Source organism: Bidens hawaiensis, unplaced genomic scaffold, assembly GCF_021521415.1.
Source record: "Bidens hawaiensis isolate Kalapana, Puna unplaced genomic scaffold, B.hawaiensis_p1.1 tig00041358_1, whole genome shotgun sequence".
NCBI lineage: Eukaryota > Viridiplantae > Streptophyta > Magnoliopsida > Asterales > Asteraceae > Bidens > Bidens hawaiensis.
Window position 1 is genome coordinate 63,928 of NW_027497328.1, and position 23,807 is coordinate 87,734.

At 33.0% G+C, this 23,807-nt stretch overlaps 1 protein-coding gene and 1 pseudogene across 1 annotated transcript; one reads left to right on the forward strand and one right to left on the reverse strand.

Moving 5' to 3' along the window:
- Positions 1-2,863: 2,863 nt before the first annotated feature.
- On the reverse strand, positions 2,864-8,143 carry LOC143592896 (putative serine/threonine protein kinase IRE). Its single transcript, XM_077072687.1, has 16 exons — positions 7,972-8,143; positions 7,664-7,775; positions 6,979-7,084; positions 5,736-6,896; positions 5,495-5,667; positions 5,180-5,402; positions 4,977-5,069; positions 4,752-4,892; positions 4,574-4,666; positions 4,233-4,440; positions 4,052-4,137; positions 3,819-3,959; positions 3,481-3,537; positions 3,238-3,408; positions 3,070-3,150; positions 2,864-2,983 (listed from the first exon to the last, which is right to left on the reverse strand). The coding sequence occupies exons 1-16, from the start codon at positions 8,141-8,143 to the stop codon at positions 2,864-2,866; spliced, it is 3,138 nt and encodes a 1,045-aa protein (XP_076928802.1).
- Positions 8,144-17,845: 9,702 nt separating this feature from the next.
- Positions 17,846-21,188, forward strand: LOC143592902 (pectinesterase 2-like; annotated as a pseudogene).
- Positions 21,189-23,807: the final 2,619 nt, after the last annotated feature.

Sequence of the window (23,807 nt, forward strand, 5' to 3'; positions counted from 1 at the left end):
TATATCGGTATTCTTGAAAATGAATATGCTAGAATAATGTGATGAATGAATCAAGTAGAGAGTACTCCTCTCTAACCATATGGATTTTTTAAGTAAACACATTTTTCTAGTTCTCTCAAATGAGGCACAAAGCCAAATAATATATTCAAGAGTTGAAAGAAAACAAGTGTCTCACTTAATTAGTGGCTTAATGTAATAATAAAAACTCATTAAGTGTCATCAAGCCACGTTACTCAAGAATTTCACCAATCAAGAGTTTTATATTGTTATTACAATAATTAATTTCCATTCATATTTTCTAAATTTTCCAACAGTTAGTCTCTAATTTTACATGGAAATTTTTGAAGTTTGTCTCTAATTTTACATGGAAATTTTTGACAGACTAAAGTTGCGACGGATGAGAGACTACATTACAATCGTAATATAGTGATGAGCCACTTCCGTCACTACATGTTGCCACATAATTTTCATCAAAGTTTCTATATGGTTAGGTTAAATGTACCCCCTTTGGTTGCTTGTCATACCCCTCTGGAAAAACCAACTTTCATATTAACCCTTGAAATCATATAATTACCAAATTAGCACAAAATAAGTATTTCATATTATTTTTCTTTACAAGTTGCGTTTTTTTATGATTTCGAGTTTAGGGTTTAGGGTTCGGGTTTAAGTAGGGTTCGGGTTTTCGGGTTTAGGTTTAGCGTTTCGGGTTTAGGGTTTCGAGTTTATGGTTTAGGGTTCGGGTTTAGAGTTTTAGGTTTTCGAGTTTCGGGTTTATTTTGTAAAAGATAAAGAGGTAAAATAAGGATATTATAAATATATATACTATTAAAATTAAAAAAAAAGATATTATAAATATTTACAATATTAATACAAAAAAAATAAATTAATAGTAATACTTGATAGTTTTTAATTTGATATATGCAGTATAGATTATTAAGTGAAAATGTTGTATGGACTAATATGTATATAAATAATGTTAGAAGGTAATAGTAATTTATCTAATAAGTTAAGGGGTGTATATTTAATAAAAGTGGTGTAAAGAGGGACATATTTAATAGCGCCCTTTCTATATCTTTCTTTATCCATCTAAAAAATTGTTGATCTTTGACAAATTTAATCAAAATTGGTTACAATTGGTAAAAAATAATAAAAAAATAGTCCAGTCAATCATATCCTATAATTAATCAAACAGGATCATAATTGGTCAAAAAATAATCAACCTTTATCAACATCCCTAATTGGTTAAACATTGACATATCTGGTCAATCTTGGTCAAACATGAATAGAAGCTCATCTTGGTCAAAGATATTTATAAGAAGTCAAACATGACTTCGGTTTGTCAAAATAGCCAACCATTATTAACTACATTCCAAATCCGTTAAACATTTACAGAGTTAGGTTCAAATAAGAAAATTAGTTTTTCTTTCCAAGATAAGAAGGCTAGATTTATAAAGAATGGTATTTTTGTCTACCACAATTGTAACCTTAATCATAAAAGGCTAAAACCTACTTTACAATTTACAACCATACTATTTTCAACCTAAACACAATTTTAGTATAACACAATTTGTAAAATATAAGGTAGAAAAAACACGACGACTAAAACCTACTATAACACAATATATAAAAAGCCCGCTATTTTTTATATTAATATGATAATTATATTAAAGATAAAAAAAACGTTCGTTATTATGGTGGTTTATTTTTTTTATATAAAAAAATTGTTGTTAAAAAGTTATGAAAAATTTATAAACATTTTAAAATGATTGAGAAATTGACATATGCATATCATGTAGAGAGACGAGGTTAATAAAAGTATTATTTCTTTTATACCATTCCATTTATTTCACACATGATTTCCCTCCTAAACTAATCTCAACCATCTATATCCAAAATCATTCTTTCTATATTGTTAAACCTTAGGAACTAAAATTACCAATTGATCAAAGGTGTAAATAAACGAAAAAAAATTCTAATCAAATCGGCAAGGGCGGAACTTAATGGGGGTTAGAGGGGGTTTTGGCCCCTCCAATGTTTTGGCTGATAAGCGTACGTTGGGTCAGAGAAATAAGCTTAAAAGGTGTCTATCTAATTATTTTTCGGTGGAGCTGCAACTTCCTAATAGTAATATGTGTGGGGGAGTAGATGCCAAGTGAAGAAGATGATGCATCGAGAGTAACAAAAGTTAGAAAATAAATATTTTATTGTTTTGTGTTTTCTTTTGAATTATTTAAGGTTATAAGTACGTTTTTAATATTGGCAAACAATTTCTACTTACTTTTTAATTAGAGTATGACAAAAGAGTGAGGTTTATTAGAGTGTAATATAAAAGCATTATATTATTTTTTGAATCAGATAAAAGTATTAACTTATTTTGTCATTTTAATTTTCGACTTTATTAATTTACCGGCTTACCGCCATGTATTTATTGGCATGTATTAATTATTGGATTTGTCTGAATGCATTTCAGCCCCCCCCCCCCCCCCCCCACCCCATTTTAAGTATTGAAGTTCCGCCACTGCAAATCGGCCTGGAAATTCGAAACCCCCCCCACCCCCACCCCACCCGGTGCCACCTTGTTTTTCATTTATAAATCAGTTTCCAATTATATATATGTGTGTGTGTAAAAATGGCTGGTGATAACGGGACAAACTTTAAAATTGCACTATTATTATAGATATATAATTTGTTTCCTGCAACTGGTGTGCCTTTTATACTCCGGTTTGAAAATTTGTAAAAAGTTTGATAAGAATATACACATGATCAAAAGTTCATAGCATAATACCATTTATTAGATATCTTATAATGCACTCAAGAGTTTGAAGAACAAAATCATCAAATATATTTACATCGTATATGGTTGTCATGGGGCGTCTGGTTTTGTGTCTTCTACGGATTCATCTGGTTTTGTGTCTTCTAAGGATTCATCTTGAGCACTCTTTATAAGCATATCATAGTTGATGGAAGCCAACTGAGACAAATTCTGATTACAAAATCAAATAACAAAATTTTGTATTAGTTTGCGACATATGTGCATGTTTATTATTATTATGATAGCACACAGCTAACCTTAAACGAGAAATTGCTGAACGAATAATTGGCATTAAGATGTGGACCACCAAAATCTGCCAGGTTATTGCATTCATCACCCTGATCAAGTAACAAAGCAAGTTAATTAAACAATTTATATGTTAAATTAATAAATTGTACAAGTTATGTGACAGACAATATATATACCACTTCATCTAACATGTTGCTGTAAAAGCTGTCACTACAACTACTGCTGTCTGATTCCGACATGTCATCAAAGTCGCTAGCTCCGTCAATGTGTTCATCGTCTGGATTCCAAATGTAGTGGCTCATAAAATAACTGGTGTCAAGTGGTTCAGCAGATGGTATAAATGTTGCCTGCAATATATAATACTAATTTAGATTGTTTTTTAATAAAACTTATACTGAAAAATTATTAGATTCGGTAACCTTCTGCCTTGCGAGTGTGTCCCAGTTAATATTCTTGAAGAAATGGTGGCTCTTCACCTGTTAATTTTATGGTAAGTAACAACATGAATCATAGGCTTCTATTGAACCATGCCCAGTATGAGGTATCATCCGGAGGCGCACAAAAAAACCGGTTCAGGAACTAGACCCTGTATTGGAGCTGACCCGACCCGTAAGGTTGAAATCGGGCTGAACCTGGTTTTGACTTCTCTTGACCCAACCCAAACCAGTTTAGGCCCAGAACCCGTTTTGTGCACCTCTTGCATCCTCTACGGTTTTTGTTAAACAATATTATATAAAGATGGTTTTAATTAATTTACCTCTCCAGCCCCGATTGCACCTAGGCGTTGAATCGGATTGTCAATAAGCAACTTGTCTATCAAATCATACGCCTCCTTGCTCATATCCTCAGGAACCTGAGGCCACGGTATCTCTCGATTCATAATGTTGGCAAATATTTGCTGCACCAAATCAAAGTCATATATTACAATAAGCTTCTTTTGAAAATAATTGTAACATAACATATGAAGGCCTTTGTTATGAGATAACATGCCTGTGGAGATTCTGCATTAAATGGTGGAATCCCTACAAGTAGCTCAAAAAGAATAACACCAACAGCCCACCAATCAGCTGTTGCGCCTGCAAGTATATATATATATAAAGAGAGATATATATAACCATGAAAATGAAATTTATAATTAAAGCATATATGATACAAATTTAGAATCTCCAACCATGTCCCATGCCCAGAAGTATTTCGGGTGCCAAATAATCAGGAGTGCCAACAACTGAAAGCTTTTGGCGCTGTTCGGTATTAACTGCAGATCTTAACTCTTCTTTGACTTCATTATCCTGAAATATAGCAGTCCTGATGGTTGTTGAACTAGACAAGTCTTCCGTGCTGTTTATCAGACCAACCTTTGATAGCCCAAAATCTGTCAGCTGTAAAAAAGCGAATTAGAATTATAAGATGAGTAAAACACATTATCTGTATGATATAATAATAATAATAATAATAATAATAATAATCATAATCATAATAAGATCACAATCATAAAGGAAAGGAGATGTTGACCTTTATGTGGCCACGTGGACCGATTAACAGATTGTCTGGCTTCAAATCTCTATGAATTATGTTCAAAGAATGCAAATACTCCAATGCAAGAACCTGAAGTCATCAGTCAATATCGAAATACATGAACGCTAGGAATGAATTAATTAAAGATGGATAAAAATGAGAGCAAGTAACTCACGAGTTCAGCAATATATAAGCGTGCCATGTTTTCTTCCAAACAACCTAAATTTTTCAACAAAGAGAAAAGATCTCCACCGTTCAAATATTCCATCACCAGATATAGATTTTCTCTACATGTAAAGGAGTAAAAAAACCGAACCTGTTTATGTCAAACGGTAATTAACTCAGTGAGTTAAGAGTTCTGGAAAGATCTAGTGAAACAAACTTATAGGTATGAACTTACCACAAAAGGATTGCGAACCGATATCAAAATATCACGTTCGGCCAAAATACTTTGAACTGCATTTTTACGAATCATATCAGCCTTCTTTAAAACCTGCAATACTAATTCCAAAATAAGTTATTTTAGGTCAAAGATTGCCTTTTTTTTTCCTAAATTCAAGATTATAATCTTCTTACTTACTTTCAATAACATAAAGCCCTTACCTTTATTGCAAATACATCACCTGTTGCCCTTTTTCTAGCCAAGAAAACTCGCCCAAATGCACCTCTGCTAATCGGTTTTATTATTTCAAAATCTTCAATAGACGTCCGATCTTTAGAGTATGAACTTGCAGGGCTAGCATGCAGACTCTCTTCATACGCCAGGGTACTTGATGATGCTAGTTTTTCATCATCTATCCGCCCGCAAAGTGTTAAATATTTCTCCCTGTCATATTCAAATATTAAATGATTGCTCATTAGTTTTAGATCATAGTATTTCATATTCGACCTTTATGTTGTGTGCAAAAATCCACTCACTGTAATAGTTTCTCAATACGTTTCCCAAATGTTTCAACAACAAGGGCATCCACCTTTCTGTCCTGAATCGCATATTTGAGGTCATTCAAACAATCAAGCATGAAATCCAGTGCACTGTAGTCATTAGTGTTTATGTGGGCCAGAGATCGAGCAATTTCCAACAGTTTGTGTATCTGTGATGTAATTATATTATTGTATGAGCCCATTAACAAGGTTAAGTAAATTTAATACATTAAGATACCTGCTGATAGTCTTCATGTTCAGATACCATTTTCCTTCCACTCATGAATAATTCAATTTGGTTCGCTCTTGGTGTTCTCGGAGTTAAACATCCAGCTGATAACGCTTTGCCCGCAAAAGGTATCAAACTCCCACGTGTATTGCAAGTCATGTTAGGTAAACTGTGGAAGTCTTCTGCATCATGAAAATCTTCTAGTAGATCCCCAGAGCAATTAGAAGATATATTGTGGTTCTTAGGTGATAACGGGTACGAATCTTCAGATATACGAGATGGAGATATTCTCCCACTTTCTTGACTTCCAACTGCCATGTCAGCCGCTTTTGGCGTCCATGAATCAATGATACTCTCAAGAGTTTGTGCAACTCTTTCAAGTCTTTCATTAACACTTAATCCTTTTAAATCACATCTATCAGCGATAGTGCATATTCTAGAATGCTGCTCCATGTGTACAGTTGGTATTTCAACTTCACATATTCGGCATATTAATGAACTCTCATACGCTGCATGATAATGCTCGGTTTTAAGTTTCAGATTGTCAGATGAGTCCTTTGATGGAACATTTACCTCAAGAGCATAATGCTCTTTTAAACTCCTTTCTGAAGGCGATGGAAGCTTCTTCCAAGAAGATATTATTTTAACAGTGGATGAAGTTGAAGCAACGGATTTTTCAGTTTCTTGGTCCGCTTCATGTTCCTTGGTGGCTTTTGCCTCAATAACTTCAGTTTTTTCTAATGAAGTTTTATGTGTAATATTTGTAACATGTTCTGTATATGTACCGAGATCACTAAGCTGATGAAGACCCAAAATGTGGTGGCTATCTTCATGACCACACTCGTTGTGAAACTGCACGAGTCGTGTGCATCGAGTGAGTATGAACAAGAGACGAGTATGGACTTGTTTGGGAATACCCATGGGTAAATCCTGGCGGTGATCATCTAGAGTTTGAACAATGCTTTCACACTTGGACCAGAATTCACTAGGTGTCATTTTTGCACACTTACTAGCCATTATTAACAGGTCTTCCAGCACCTCTTTCCATTCTGGATGAGATTCTGTTGTTGCTTCAAACATCCCAAGTAAATCGCCAGAAAAGATACCAAGGTCAAAGTTGACTTCTTCCTTCAATTTTTCAAACTTTCCCCTGAGCATTACCATGATCTCCTGAAGATGACACACATTGTAAGATTAAATAAAGAAATTTCATTATCATAAGGTTGATCAGAAAAGATAAACAAGCAGGTACCTCTACATGTCCTTGTGCATGAGGTTTCCATATAGGCAGAGGCCGGACCCCTTTGGAATTAAGTTCATGAGAGAAGCTTTTAATATCAGGAGTTTTCTTCTTACCGCTCTTGGTGAAAGCTGCATTAATGCCCTAAAATCATCACAATAAAATCAGTATGAACCTCATATTCCTTTGACTAAGCAGAAAATATAAAGGAAAAAATTATAAATCAAACGTGTTGACTAAAAAATTTCATTTTTCAAAACTAGTCAATGAAGAATATAGGCCAATCAGATTAAGACATATAAGAAAGTTAAGCTCCATTAGGCAACATTTAGGCCGGCACTGAAAACAATGGAAAGTTGACGTGTTTGAACCTTTTTCTTACATGTGTCACGAACATACTACATAGGAGCCGAAAAAGCGAAATGATTGGGCTAGGCTGAAGCCGACTCTACTTAGGCTAGGCTGAAGCCGACTTTACTTAGGCTAGGTTCATTGAGCCAAGACACTGACACTTAGGCACCTATGGAGCCTAAGCACAGTGCCCTATGGCCTATACAACCTAAAACAACATGCTTGCCCCCCTTTGAGCATAGACGTTGATACTCAATTGAGCCTATGTGTCTTAATATGATCACCCTTTTTTCTTGATGGACTAGTTTTAAAAAGTAATATTTCCATGTCTACTTAATTAACAAGCTTATTTTTTAAAAATTCCAGCATCATTTTAATTATTACCTCCATTCCAGGATCATATGCATATGATAGTTGTACGTTTAAGGACTTAGACTGTCCCCATGACACCTTCTTACCTAGACAAAAGAACAATTACAGAAGTTGAATAATTAGATAACACTTAGTGGTGAGCACGGTTCGGTTCCGTGATGAGCTTTCCCGTCCTAAACAAAACCGACATGTTGGGTATTTCGGTTATCATAACACAAGGAGTGTATGTAAATCATAAAAACTTGTATATAAACAATATAGATATTCATAATAATTTGAAACCTGAATCAGCTGGTGCTTTTGCAGGCTGTTGAATATCTTTGTGTGTATCGGAATCGGGTAACTGTGCGGTGGCAGTGGTATGAGCTTCGTCGACGACTTGACCATCACAATTTTCCACCGTACCTTTGTTATCATCATCATTATCTCCGTCTCGATCATTGTTATCGCTCATTTCACGAGTGAACGACGTATCGTAAATTATTATTATTATTAATATTATTATTAGAATGTACGTTGTTGAAGATTGTGATTGGATTAGGGATATATAATTGGTTACGTAAAGGATGTAAATTAATAAATGATCGTGTTGTTCAGTGATTATTATTATGAAGATGATGATGATTTGATTTCTAGGTTTTATTAATGTAGATCTTAGATTAGATTAAGATCAATTTGGGGAATTTTATTTATTTTTGTTTTGAGAATGTAAGAAGGTGGATGAGATTTTCGCGGTAAAATAGGGGTTTAATTAAATCTCCTCGTCCGTCATGTACCAAGCTTTTATTATCATTTTTCGTTTTCACTTAATAACACGTTTATTATAAACTATAGTCACGTGCTCGCACGCATGAACATTATTGGTTTCAGTACGTTCCTCGTAACTGTACGTGCATATCCAGATGATGGTATGTGCTTAACGTGACATCAGATGCGTAACCAGTGTCGGTAAGTGCGTCACACAATGCCTAAACGCAAGCAATCTGGTAAGCATAAACAAGGTCATCCGCCTAACTAATGCCTGAACGCGCATAACCGGTGACGAAAATCAAGAAACCAAGATGAAATGTACAGTAATTTCAAGTACACCACTTTTTAACCTAACCCGTTTTGACGCGAAACCCATTCCAACCCAACATCGTTTTAACTCAAAGCTCGTTTTGACCTGACCTCTTTTGACCTAAACCCATCGAGAACCGAACCAAATTAAGCATTTTTTTTGTATCGACATGTTCTTACCTTAATTTGTTATAACCTATGAGCCGAACATGTCTGACCTTTTGCTGGTACTAATTGATAATCATGTAACATGTTAATTTTTTTTAAATTAATAAACTATAGTAATATGATACCCAAATTAAAGATAATAAAATCCTCGTTTTTATGGTATAATTTAAAAAATATATATATATTAACGTGTGAAAAAGTTATGACCGTTTAAAAGTCGTGGGGCAGTTTGTTTAGAATAAGGGTTAAAAGTATAAGTATTATACAAATTAACAAAAACTATTTAAAGTTGAAAGACTAAAATTGTAATTTATTTTAAACAAAGTTGAGTTAACTGTTCATTGATATGGCTAAAGATAAGAGTACCCTTAAAATCTTATAATTTGATGCATTATATATAGATATATAGATGGTCTAAGGGTCAACACAAAAATAACAAGAATTTGTGCTATAAAAATGATTAAAAAATCATAATTTAAAATATAAATCAAAAATGAAAAATATAAAAAAAAAATGTTTTCGTCACCATTTTTGTTTGAAATAAATTTAAATGAAATGAAAAATGTAGCATTTTGTTTATCATTGTATTGTGTCTTCTTGTTTATCATTGGATTGTGTCTTTTTTCTTCGATATTGTGTTACAAAACTTAACGTTGTGTTATATTTTGTTTGACATTGTGTTATAGTTTGAGATCTATTGTGTCTTTAGATCACAAAATAAAACACAATGCGCAAAATATAACAGAACTTGAATAATATCGAGGAAAAAGACACAATGTCGAGAAAAAAGCACAACACAATGAAGTCATTGTGTCTTTTTTTTCTTTTTAACGAGGACGATGAGCGAAAACATTTTAGAATTTATTATTATTTTTTTAATTTATATTATGTTATGATTTTCTTATTATTTTTATTGAATTTTTTAAGAGTTTTTTAGGCCACAAATACTTCTCACTTTTCTCATTTATGTGTTTTTTTGTATTTTAACATAATTCTATAAACTATTGAGTATGTATAAACGGGCTGACTCGGTAAGAATGTATCCATAATATCAAAAATGTTCTAAGCACGCGGCCGCGCTAAGCATTGGCCTAAGACAAACCACTCCCGATACGCGACGCAGGTGCATATACTCGTATGCTCTTGAAAGTGTCGCTTTGCTTGGGTTGATGAGTTTAAAGTGGCTAATATGTGTGTAACTTGATTTTAATTTTTTGGAAAGATTATTGTGTTTTACAACGTTATTGAGTTTTAAAAGGTTATTGGTGTTATAAACCAGATATACAATACCCCACGTAAATGTATTTGATGGTTACTTTATGTTTTACATGTATATATATATGTTTATGTGTAGTGTGAATACTTGATTATCAATAATATTCTACACAAATTCTCTCTAGATTCTCTGGTTCATTTTACGTGCACGAATTGCTCTAGAGACGAATTCATCCGTTATTCATCACATTCGGGTACACATAATCATCTTCAAATTTTATTGCACTTTTGTCCATAATCTTTGTTTACAAAAGTATAGATATATACCCATGCAAGATGAATATGTATGTATATGCACGAATCAGTTATTAAAATCAAACTCGTCATTTAAAATTATGATTGTGTAAGAAAAGATAAAGAAACAAATTCACCATCATCACAATCACAATATATGAAATCCCTGTTTCATGTTTGGAATTTTTTTTATTAGATTCAAAATCAAACATACGTAATCGTAATCAAGTGATATATAACCTTTTCACTTGATCTGACCAAGTTGAAATAAAAAACTCCATCAACGATCATCAATCAAAACAAATACAGAAAAAAAAATATATTAATTTAAAACATTCTGAAGACCGGAAAGTAAATCAATGGTCTTCAAGAGCCCGGATAATTCCGGCGACAGAATTCGAGCGACTATTTTTGCAGCACTGATCACATCCGGGTTGTTGACCGTACGATGGGGTCTATCGGACTTTTGGACTTGACTACCGGCAACCGTTACGGACGGAAAATCTGGCGGCAGTTACAAGCAGAAAACAAGACGACGGTTAACATATAAACGGTTACCATATGAAAATTGTCGGCTTACGTTACAAACGGAACAAGGGTGGCGGCGCTTCCTTGAACAAAATACATTGAGTTAAACTCTACATGAAATAATTATAAGATTTAAATAAATAAATTTGACTACTTACCAAAACAAACGGAAATACTAAATTTACGTATTTAAAGTCCGTATGTATAGTTTAATATTCAAGTTATTCACTTGATTTAACCAAATCGAAATCGAAAAATCCTCGATAATCAATTTAAATGAATTCATAAACTTAAAAATTTTCGATCAAAGGATTAAGAACAAAGGACGAAAAGTTTTGTGTAACAAAATGAAATCAATGTTCGCTAATCTTAAATGAATAGAACAACATTCAAAATTGTTGAAACTCGATACATAATTTTTATATGAATTGCAATGTGTTAAAGTGTTAACGGAAGAAATTGGTATTTTCCTGAATTATTGGATGTTAAACGGTTAAAGCTTGCCCATGTTATTTATTAATTATTAATTCTACAACAAATGATACAGCAGAATAAATAATTCGTACATATCATTGGTTAAGACAGAATATGTGCACTCATTCATGCAAATATCTGCTACATTAAAAAGCCATTGATATCTTAGGATGCTTATCTTCACCATTAGATAGTTTAAAGACCCCTTGGATAGTGGGATTATAGAAATTTGAAATTTAGTGGAAGTTTTAATGGTAAACAATCGTGACTACTAGTCATAAATTCAAAACAAAGAATCTTTAAGGCCTGAAGTTATCTTGATATGTAGAATCTATATAAATATATATTGATTTAATACAAACATATCATTTTGCATATTTCTATACTAAATAAATAATATCCAATTGTCGATAAAAATAAAAATTATCCCCATAATTACTAATCTCCAGAAGAGAATCATTTGATGGTATTTCTAGTCTTACGGGGAGATAAGAATGAAAAGTCCGGTAATATATGAAACATATTAAATGCATTACATATACAAAATGTAGATCCCCGAAGTGGTCAAAATGAATCTGAAGTTAAATATGTCATATACATTCATAAAGAGTAACTAAAGAGTTACTAGATGCATTCATAAACACATATAGAGTGACTATGTCACATATACCAGTATCAAATTCGTTTGCTCGATTTGAAGTAATCCAAATAAGATTACCATACAAAGAAAAGGTGGAAGACATATTGGTTCCAAATATAAAATCCCACGAAAATCAAATGAGCAGAATAATGCAGTTGGTATAACCCCAAAAGAGGTTACATGTATAACTATGTAAGAGGTTATTGATATACCGTCTGAGTCGAGATAAATGTCCTAAAAAGGCCATTATATTTCTAGAAGTAAATAATAAAACCCTAGAAGAGGTCAATGTTCCAGAAGAGACTAATGTGATTTACAAAGTTTTGGAAGAACCACCGGTATTTAATTGATATGAGCTCTCTACAAATTATGTACAAAATTGTACAAAATGGAAACGAAGTTAAACACGTGTATAAACAAATATATGCATATGCTATAGAAATAGAGGTAATCGATGTGAAGATTACGTATCCAAAACTCTGTAAGAGTCTATACACAGAGATGACTGCCAAAATGGCAAAATGCCTTTATGGCTAATTAAATTGAATATGATAAGCAAACGTTTTCGGATCCGTAGTCCGAACGCCCATTGACGTCAAACCAGTAGGTTATAGATGGGTGTCCTTAAAATAAAAAGGAACGTACAGAATGAGATTTGCGATGTATGGCACGAGTTGTAACATAATGTTTTCCCAAATCCCAGTAGTTGATTACGAGGAAACGTATTCCCCTGCAGCGGATGCGATAATCATTAGATGTTTTAATCGGCCTCGCAATCTCAAAACGACTTCAGATAAAAGTTATGGATGTTATCAACGTATTGTTGTACGGAGCAATTGAACATTACATTTACATGAATATCCTTGAATGGATAAAAATGCCTGAAGCAATACATTTACATGAATATCCATGTATGGATAAAAATGTTTGAAGCAATAAAATGACTTAAATATTCTATATATCAAAGTTTTACTCTTAAAGTTCATATAATCGCAGTTTACAGTAAGATGTCCTACATCATCGAGAGACTCTGTCGAACTAATTAAGAAAATTATTTTGATATGAAATAACTCGACTCGACTAAATTATTCCTCGACAAGCAGTTCGAGTATATGTATAACTGAATGCTTTGTAAATCAAATTACATTCAGAAGATGTTAACGTATTATAATACAAGTAAAGTTGATTCATATCACACTCATGATTGGTCAGTTGCTAGATATACATATGATTTTTACTACAGCAAGAAAATGGAGAAGAAGTACTTGGTCCAAAAGTACCGTGATTAGAAGTACTTGGTCCAGAAGTACCATTGTTAACGCAATTGATGCCTTAATATGTCTTATAAATACAACGAGATTGAATATTGCATTATTAATATACGTGCTAGTGATTTTTGATTATATTCAAACATGTTACATTCTTTTTCCCTTCACTAAGTTTTGTCCTAAGAGGTTTTCTTAGTAAGGTTTTAATGAGGCAACATAACTGATCCAGTAGCATCAGTTAATCATATACGTTTAATCATATAGGTCCTGAAGTACCAATTTAACATCATCCTGAAGCATGTTGCTTATTATTTAAAATACGCGACGCAAGTCTTTTTTCCTTAGCTATGGTTTTGTCCAATCGGGTTTTCCTAGCAAGGTTTTTAACGATGCAATGATATGTTAATATTTTTAAGGACTCAAAACATGGATTTGTTCCATAAAGAAAATGCAGAGTCCCGTGTTATGTTTAAGCAGGATATCCATCAGACTTGGACTGAGCTCGACTATAATTCAAGTACGTTTTCACTCATGAAGGTTAATGATCCAACATTTACAAGATGTATGCAGTTTAGACCAAATCATGCAGAACCCAAAACTATATATGAAGGCAATATAACTTGCATAGTTCCGATTGGAGACGACTACATCAAAATCAAGTCAAGTAACACCAGTAAGAGATTGGCTTCTAAAGACTTGGAGATTATGTTCAATTGAGGGGAAGAAATACAACACACTGTACTCTTTTTCCTTAACTAAGTTTTGTCCCACTGAGTTTTCTTAGTAAGGTTTTAACGAGGCAGCATAACTAATCCAGCAGTATTAGTTAATATCTGTCCAGAAGAATCGAGCCAACATTATCCAGTAGTATAATGTTGATAGTGTATGATAATGTATATCTGAGGGGGAGTGTTATAAACCAGATATACAATACCCCACGTAAATGCATTTGATGGTTATTTTATGTTTTACATGTATATATATACGTTTATGTGTAGTGTGAATACTTGATTATCAATAATATTCTACACAAATTCTCTCTAGATTCTCTGGTTCATTTTAATTGGTATTAATTATTAAATTATAAGGGTTATTGGGTTTTGAGTAAATATTGGGTTCCGGTGAACGGGTGGATCGCACACCACGCACATGCTATGGGCCGACCATGTTTAAAGACTTAGCGATTTATATCATATATTAAAAGTGTATCATTTTATTGCCATTTTGTTATGGTGGAGGGAATGGTAATCTCATCCTAAGATTTCATTTTGTATTTAACGAAAAAATGGATTCTAACGGATCATCCGTTCCTGGCCGACCACGCTCACAAAACCGGCCGAGCTTTTTGAAAACGGCCCAAATATCCTGACTCGGCCCGGTATACCGGGTCCCGGTCGGACCGGTTCGACCAGTCAGGCCGGGCTTCAAAATACTTATAGAAACATTTATAATAAATAAATAAATATATATTATATTTAAATATTTTTAAATTTCAAGTCACGCATTAATGTTAAATTTGTTATATTCATATGAAGCTTTTAAATAATAAAACATGGATTCATAATTAAGTCAAATGCTATGGTTTTAGAAATTAGATTGATATAGTGTTGGTTTGTAAATATATATTTGGTTGTTAAAGAAAAGACTGATTATTTGACCAATCATATCAGAAGTAATGCATGCGATTGATAATGTTAAAACAATAAAATGTTTAAAAAAATAATGATATAATGTTACACCAACGCATTTAACAAGTTTAAAAGAAATGTTAATAGTAATAGTAGTTAAACATATATTAAAATGGCATTAGAAATAAAACTTCGTATACAGCATTCGTAAGCGTTACAACTTACAAGTCTATTCAAATGGCAATAGTAAGGGTCGTTCATACAATAAATACAACTACCATATATGCGATTCTTATAATAAAAATAACATACATTTCATGAATTGTGCAGCTAAAAATTTTGGTAAAAGGTTGTGCGTGTCTAAAATATGAGAGAGCGAGTGATGAAATAATATTGACTATCAGTTTAGGTGTTTGACTCAAAGATTAATTGACCAAAGATGGCTTACACAACCTTGTGCAACGGAAGTGAATGTTCTACGAATGAAGATAAATGTTGTTCAAAACATTTATGATAAAATTAAATGAAATTAGATTGAATCGTGGTCAACCATCTCAATCATAAAAAATATTTTTATTTAAAAACGAAATCAAACCTTAAATATACAAATTTAATGCATATACACTCTTTTATGACTAATTGAATTTAAATTAGTATTGATTATTTGTTTTGGAATATTTAATTAGATAGAAATAATAGGGTTTGAATCAAATACAAATGAAATTAACGTGCTAAACATGAGAATCAAGTAAAGTAATTATATATACAAGTATATATAATTACTCTACTTGTATATATAATTACTCTACTTGATTCTAATGTTTAACACGTTAATTTCATTTGTACGTTAATTTCATTTGAAATAATATAAATGATAATTGCTTGTGTAGCATTCTATATGGACATGCTAAAATGATGTCATGTGTCCACATATGTTTACTTTAATATGATAGATAGATTAGCTTAAAATCCACGTACTTTATGAGGTAAAAAATATCAATATAAAGATTCTTAACTCCTTGTGTATATTTTATATAGTTATATGTATAATAAAAATATCCAAAATGTGTAAAAAATTAATATGTAATTGGCTTTCGAAAATAAATTAGTTATTATTGAAACTTGAAGATAAAGAGAGGTACATGTTACAATTTTTGTCGATGAACAAGAATTATGTGATTTTGGTTTGCCTACGATTTGCTTCAAAGGTAATGGGGAGGGTCGATGAACCTTACTTGAGATCTTTATAAGAGAGAAAGGAAGATGAGATAAGATGGGTGGGGGAATGGCGATGTAGTTAAGATTTTTAGTGTGGGTAGCTTTTCATATATGAAAAGTTACTTTTAACATATTTTAAATAGAGGTTTTTTGATGGATGTAATAGGGATGCTCCAAGGATTTAAACTGACTTAATATGGGAAAATCCCCTAAATACCCATCTTGACCGCCTCATTTCCAAGTTTAGCTATGGTTTTCACACAATACCCAAAAAGGCCATCCTAATCCGACGGAAGCACAATACCCTTCTACAGAACACAACTACCTATGAAATCTCGCCACATGCATGATGTTTGGTCTTATGACGAAGCACGAAGCTAATCCGTCGTCCGAAGAAACTGTTTCGTCTTCCGACGTAATACTTCATCAATCGCACATTTCAAACCCTAAACCTCCATAACTAATTTCCATCTCTATGTTTCTTATTACTCCACAAAATCAAGCAAATCAATAGCGTAAATCGCTTGTTTTTCAAAGAGAATGCAACCATAGTGTTTGTTTTCCACGAATCACATCTATTGTTGAGAAATACGCACAAGTGACGAACCCTTGTGTTCAATTCAGAGAAATCCTCCGCCGGATGCCTTCACCGTTCTGTCAGACCTTCCCCTCTTATGTCGGATCCGACATAACATTTTTGACACGTGGCGATTTGTTACATGTCCATGATTGCTATTCTGGGTATTTTCTTAAAAGCATAGCTAATTAAGGTTGGGAATGGCTTGATCGAAATGACTATTTTAAGGATTTCTGATTTAATATTTAGACCCGTGGTTAAAATGTGCTTTAGACAAGTCCTGTTTTGAAAACCAAATGTTATGGTTGGATAGTTTAACTTTACTTTGTAATGTCAGTAATGAATGGTAAGATTTTAGTTCACTTTTGTTAAGTAGATCGATATCAATCTAGTTGCTAACCATCTAGGGGCCTGCAGCCACCTATTCCCGAGTAAAGAAGATCAACAAGTGTATTTGAGGTCAAGTGCATGAAATCAGAGGGACGGTGAAGACGGCAAAGCCGAATACGGAATACCATTGAGTAAGCCATGGGGTTAGCAGGCACGTACAATGAGAAAACATGTGGTTTCAAAAGATAGTTTGATCGGAATTCTAATATACATGCACTTGTATTTAAGTTATATGAGGGTTCTATTTTAATTATTCATATAGGTGCTTATAATACGTTATATCCCTAGTTTTGTTCATCTTTGTTTAGTGACTATACTAGTTATACATTATATTTGTAACATTAATACACGTAGAAAACTCATGTATCCAATTAAAACACCACCTAGAAATAGTTTGGTTTATATATAGGATAATCATTCCTCTAGCATCCACATCCAGTTTTAGAATACTTTAATATTAACTTAGTGTTTGTTAATGTTTGCTTTTATCTGTGTTGATCATAATTATTGTTATTAACTTAGTTGTTGATTACACAGTTCAAGCTTATAATTTATATAAGCTTATCTATTAGTTCTACTGATGGATCACTACTTTTAAAAAGAAGTGTATATGGGATACTGGTGGCGAAGTTTGGACATACACATCGAGGGGGCCACATTCATGCATGCCAAACCGCACAAACTCAATCTCGTGTTGGAAAAATCTGGTTTTAAGAAAATGGCTTTGGAGTTAGCCATGGAGCATGCACTTAATGCCAAGAGTCACACCAAATGGCTAGGTCCAAAGTGCCGCAACGAGCGAGAAAAGGCTGCTGCATGGACTGACTGTCTAAAGCTATAGGAAAACACAGTATTGCAACTAAACCAAACCCTAGACCCAACCACCAAGTGCACCGATTTTGATGTGCAAACGTGGCTTAGCGCCGCACTGACTGACCTCGAGACTTGTCGGGAAAGGGTTCGTGGAGGTTAACGCTACGGACTACATTTTGCCACTCATGAATAATAATGTGACAAAGCTTATTAGTAATGCTTTGGCTATTAACAATGGTTCAAGGACACCCGTGGAGACTTATAAAAATGGGTTTCCTAGGTGGGTTACACCCGGTGATCGAGTGCATTTGCAGACCACAACTCCACGAGCGAACATTGTGGTGGCTCAGGATGGTTCGGGCAATTATAATACGATTCAGGCTGCTATTGATGCCGCGGCAAAGAGGAGCGGAAGTGGGAGGTTTGTTATTTATATAAAGAAAGGTGTTTATACGGAGAATATTGAGATTGGTAGCAATATGAAGAATATAATGCTTGTTGGTGATGGGATGAAGTACACCATCATCACCAGCAGCCGGAGTGTCGGAGGCGGCTCCTCCACGTTTAACTCCGGCACCGTTAGTAAGTAGCCGTTCTTTATTTCTTTATATCTCTAAACTTGTAACTCCCGACACGCAAACTGGCCAATATTTCCGGTAGTTAAAAGTATTCAAATAAATAATATCTTTTGAAAGGAAATTATGTATGACTTTTGATATATAGGTGAAACCTTTTCTACAATTTAACTTTGTTTTATATATAATATCTACTATTTGTTATTTGTAATTATAACTCTAAATATATGGTTAATTTTCTACATTTTAATAAAAATTTTACGAAAATCCGAGTTGGGTTTAAAATAGCGTATTTTTACGCCCACCAATAAAAAATACATTACATTAAATACAACTTATTTTCAGTAATATTTATATCGAATTAAAGAAAACAAAACTAAACTATGCATGTATTAAAATTTTAAGAAGTATCGCAGGTTAAATGTCATTAAAAACTAAATTTAATGTTAAATAAGTACTTAAGAAAGAAAATAAATAAACAGAGATGTCATCCTTTAAATGGAGTGATTACCACATTTAATGTTTAAATTAAAAAAAAAAAACTCATCTATACTATATAATAAATAAAGGTTTTTAATGTCACATGGTATCACATAGGATAGCTTTTTACAAAATGTTCCCACCTCTATCTCTTATTAAATGTATTTCCCTTTTTATTAATAGTTTTATATTTAACTCTTTTTTTTCTTCTTAATCAATTATTTTCTCTTTTTAATAATTATTTTTTAATTTAATAATTTAATAGAAACATAAATATATTATTTAGTTTTATATAAATATGTTGTATTAGTTATTAATATTAAGCTTTTATAAGTAACAAATTTTCACGTTGATTTAGATAAAATAATTAATTTCAAATAAAGAAATTTTAACTTTATGTTTGTTTTGCGATGAAGAATAATAAAAGCTAAAGTCAATCACTATAGATGGTTTGACTTGTTTTTGAGACAACATGTTTTAACACTGGTAAGTGATGTATTTCATTGTCTAAAGTTGAAATAAAAAAAAAACGAGACTACTAATTTTGATATGTAGGTTAAAATTACAAATACTGTATACAAAAAAATATTTAGAGATTTATTAATTTTCAACAACTTTTTATTTCCGTATTGTGTAATATGTAATTCAATCTACCATATGTTATATCTTTATATCATTTGACATATTACATTGTGTATTATCTAAACAAATTTATTTATTCTAACTCGTGTTGTACATGGGTCTTAATGCCATATGTCATTACACATGAGTGATCCTTACAAAATTTTCTCATTTCTCTTATGTTAAATATATATTTCTTTTTCTTATTAATAGTTTTATATTTTATCTTTTTTTATTTCAATCTATTATTATTCAGTGAACTGCGGTTTACGTCCCTATGATTTGTCAAAATTTGTGATTTTAGTCCAATAGTTTTCCCTCATCTCTCTCACATTAACTACATTTCTCTTTTAAATATTTCATTTTCAATTTTTAATAATTCTAGCATAATTTAAAAAAATTAATACATCATAAATATGTTAATTTTGTTAATATAAAATGTATTGCATTAGTTATTAATATTATATTTTTATAAGTAACTAATACGAAAAGGGTGAGTTTCTTTAACTGATTAAAGTATCAAACATTGTTCATGTCAAAACAGTTTAAAATTAAAATGAGTTTTGGTCCACGAGTTGGTTTAAAAAGTTGTCATTTACAACTAAGTTTTGATATAGAAAATAACAAATAAATAATTTATGATTTATGAATTTTCTAACAACTTTATATTTCCAAATTGCGTAATGTGTAATTTTTACTGTATAATATATAAATATGTGATACATTGTTTTTTGTATTTCACATTATGTTATTATTTAAAAAAATTATTTATTCTAATCCGTGTGCTACACGGGGAACCAGCCTAGTTTCTTCGATATATTCTAGTGTTTTCACACGTTTTATTTGCATGTAACAACAGTTGTAATGGGGCCTGGATTCATTGCTAGAGGCATAACATTCCGCAACACTGCTGGCCCTCAGAACCACCAAGCAGTGGCTCTACTATCTGGCTCAGACCAATCGGTGTTCTACCGTTGCGGTTTTGAAGGATACCAAGACACACTCTGCGTCCACTCCCAAAGACAATTCTACAAAGAATGCTACATTTACGGCACTGTTGATTTCATTTTCCGCAACGCAGCCGCAGTTCTCCAAAACTGCATGATTTATGGAAGACGACCCATGACTTCCCAAGAGATCACCATCACGGCCAAAGGCCGATTTCAATCAAACCAAAACACTGGGATTGTTATCCAAAACTCTCGAATCATGGCTGCACACGACCTAAAACCGGTCTTGAGCTCGTTTAAAACATTCTTGGGACGACCATGGAAGCAATATTCTCGAACGGTTTACTTGAAAAATTATATGGATGGTTTGGTGGACCCGGCTGGATGGTTAGAATGGAAAGGGGACTTTGCTCTTAATACTTTGTATTATGGAGAGTATATGAATTATGGACCGGGTTCTTCGACTAACCGAAGAGTGAAGTGGCCTGGGTACCATGTTATCACCAACTGGCACAAGGCTTCTAAGTTTACCGTTGCGAATTTTATAGACGGTCGATCGTGGTTGCCGGGCACTGGTGTGCCCTTTTATGCCTGGCTTTAAGTTCTAATTGAACTTTTTGTTACGTATTTGTTGATTTATACTTATTTTCTTTGATACAGTTTCTTTCATTCATGTAATAAGTGCAAGGCCGGCCCATAGGGGTGGCGGGGTGGTCGACATCCACAGGCCCGACACCCCGTTAGGCCCGATTTTTTTTTTAAATATTTATTCTTAATAAAAATAATATGTCTATTTAGTGTTTAAACTTAATTACATGACCATTAGCTTGCTCTAGTGGCAAATGGGTATTACATTTAACTAAAAGGTCATAGGTTCAAGTCTCATTTGAGACATATTTAATCATATTTTTATACAAAAAAAATTTATACAACCCAAATTATAACCATGAGACATGTTTAATCATATTTTTATACAAAAAAATTTTATACAACCCAAATTATAACCAAGTAAACCTATATAAAAATTGAATTGTTTAAACCAACAAAATACTCTTTTTTAATTAAGGCCCAAAAAAAATTTCGTCTTCGGTCCAAAATTTTTTTCGCTTTCTCGGAGCCGGGCCTGAATAAGTGTTTATTATAAATAATTTTATAATCATCCGTAGGGTGTCGTGTTATCGTAATATGTAATACAAGTATATGTTCAAAAGTAAGGTGGTACGTAGATATACGATGCCGTGCATAACTAGTAATTTTTAATTTATTTATTATTATTATTATTATTATTATTATTATTATTATTTTGAATAGCAAAGATGTATAACTAAAAAAGTTGTTAGTTAGAAAAAACCTAACCAAACAACAAATGATATGACATTACATGAAAAAGTAGAGGTGTTTGAAGCCACTCGGTCCAAGATATTTTAACCTTTTCATTTCTAGTTACAATTCAAAGAAACGAGAATTGCAAAATAGAATCAAGCATTAGCTCCGTCTTCAAGTCCTTGGCTTTGAAAATTGCTTTGTTCCTAGCCATCCAAATGACCCATCAAGTAGCAGAAAGAATTCCTTCCACGAGTTAAATGACTTTGATCCATCTAGGTATATATGTTTTTTGGTTTCATTATATTCGGCTCGACTAACCGAAGCCAAGCGAGATTCGATTTCCAAACCGCATTTGCTACTCCACAAAATGAACGTAAAAGGATGATTGGTTGTTTCATTTCTCTTGCACATAATGGACACAAAATAAACAGAACGTCTAACCCTTTATTTGAGAGGTTAGCCATAGTCGGTAACTTGTCAAGAAAAAGCCGCCAAACGAAGATGTTTACCTTTTCTGGAACACTTTTATTCCATCTAGTTTTCCCAAAAACTGCCGGGAGCAATTTCTTTCTGTCTACTTTCTTATATTTGAATTTCGTTTTGATCTTCAAATTCCCGTTTCCACGAATCCTTACTCAATGACCAAGGATGGTTCCTGTTTAGGTCAAGCATCGACCTCCATTGCATTTCCTCCACGTCTCCTCTGTTTGGGCCGCCGCCAAACCCACTCTCACCTTTGATCATGTCTCTAGTCTTTTATTATTGTTTTCAAGATTAAACAACCTTGGGTAAGTCAAAGACAAATTATCATCACCAATCTAATGATCTTGCCAAAAACGAGTCGAGTCCCCATAGCCTACAACTTTATTCATCGTTGATAAAGGTATTACACTTTGATCATTAAGAGCATGAATACTTTTCTCAATTCTGTTCCAAACTCTTTATACAAATTACATGAATACCCTTTTCGTGTTATTCAAAGGAAACATGAATAACAATTACCAAAAGAAAAAAAGAGGCTTCTCTAACTAAAACGTACAGAAAATAGCGCTAATCTTCCGCTTCATACGGATCTTCATCTCTTCCAACAAGTGATACGTCGCGTGTATAAATATTCAAAGTATATATCTATAACTCTATGGCATACAAAAAGTTATTAAATCTTTGTTTATGAATTTGTCACAACCAATGGCGAAGGTTGGATCCCTATTCCGCGCGCAGCGCAGGGGGGTGTAAATTTTAAAATTTCATAGGAAAGCGTGCATAGAAACCGAGGGGAAGGGGTACTTATGAGTTATGAAGCTTCTCCCATAGTCACAAAATTAAAAGAATTTTTTTTTCATGGGCTTTTTTCAATAGCTGCTGGAGGTTGGGCTTAGATATTGGGCAGCTGGACATTAGTCTGCAACTGCCAACTGGTAACTGCATTTTATATGCAGATATATTTAGTAGTGGGCCGGTTGGATGATATGTGATTGGTGTGTGCGTCAGTGCGTGTCTAAACAAAAACATAATTCAAGCTAAGCGAGCGAGCTAACCCGCCAAACAGAGCCGAGTCAGGGCTAGTTCAGGTTCATCTCATGCGCGTGCAACCTGTTTCAAAAGGCGTCAAACTAGATTTAAGTCGAGATAAACGTGAATGTTTGATATTTATAGTTACTGCTTGGGAATAAGATTAAAAAATGAAAAAAAGAAAAAGAAAAAGAAAAAGTTTACAAAAAGTAAAAAATGTGTGAAAGAAAGAGAAATGAAAAGCAGAATATGGAGATGAAACGATCGAACGTTTATATTATCATTGTTATCTCAGATATTACCGATAGAACTTGAGTATTTTTGTGGATCACACCTAAAAACATGTCTCCGTACTTGTATATTTCGCTGAATTAAATCAACT

Bases quoted from the DNA above. Each gene is read 5' to 3' on its own strand.
- LOC143592896 (XM_077072687.1), bottom strand. From the start codon at position 8,143: ATGAGCGATAACAATGATCGAGACGGAGATAATGATGATGATAACAAA. The intron at 4,667-4,751 runs GTGAGTTACTTG...TGATGACTTCAG, and splicing joins GCTTATATATTGCTGAACTC to GTTCTTGCATTGGAGTATTT. The intron at 3,538-3,818 runs GTAAATTAATTA...TAAAATTAACAG, and splicing joins GTGCAATCGGGGCTGGAGAG to GTGAAGAGCCACCATTTCTT.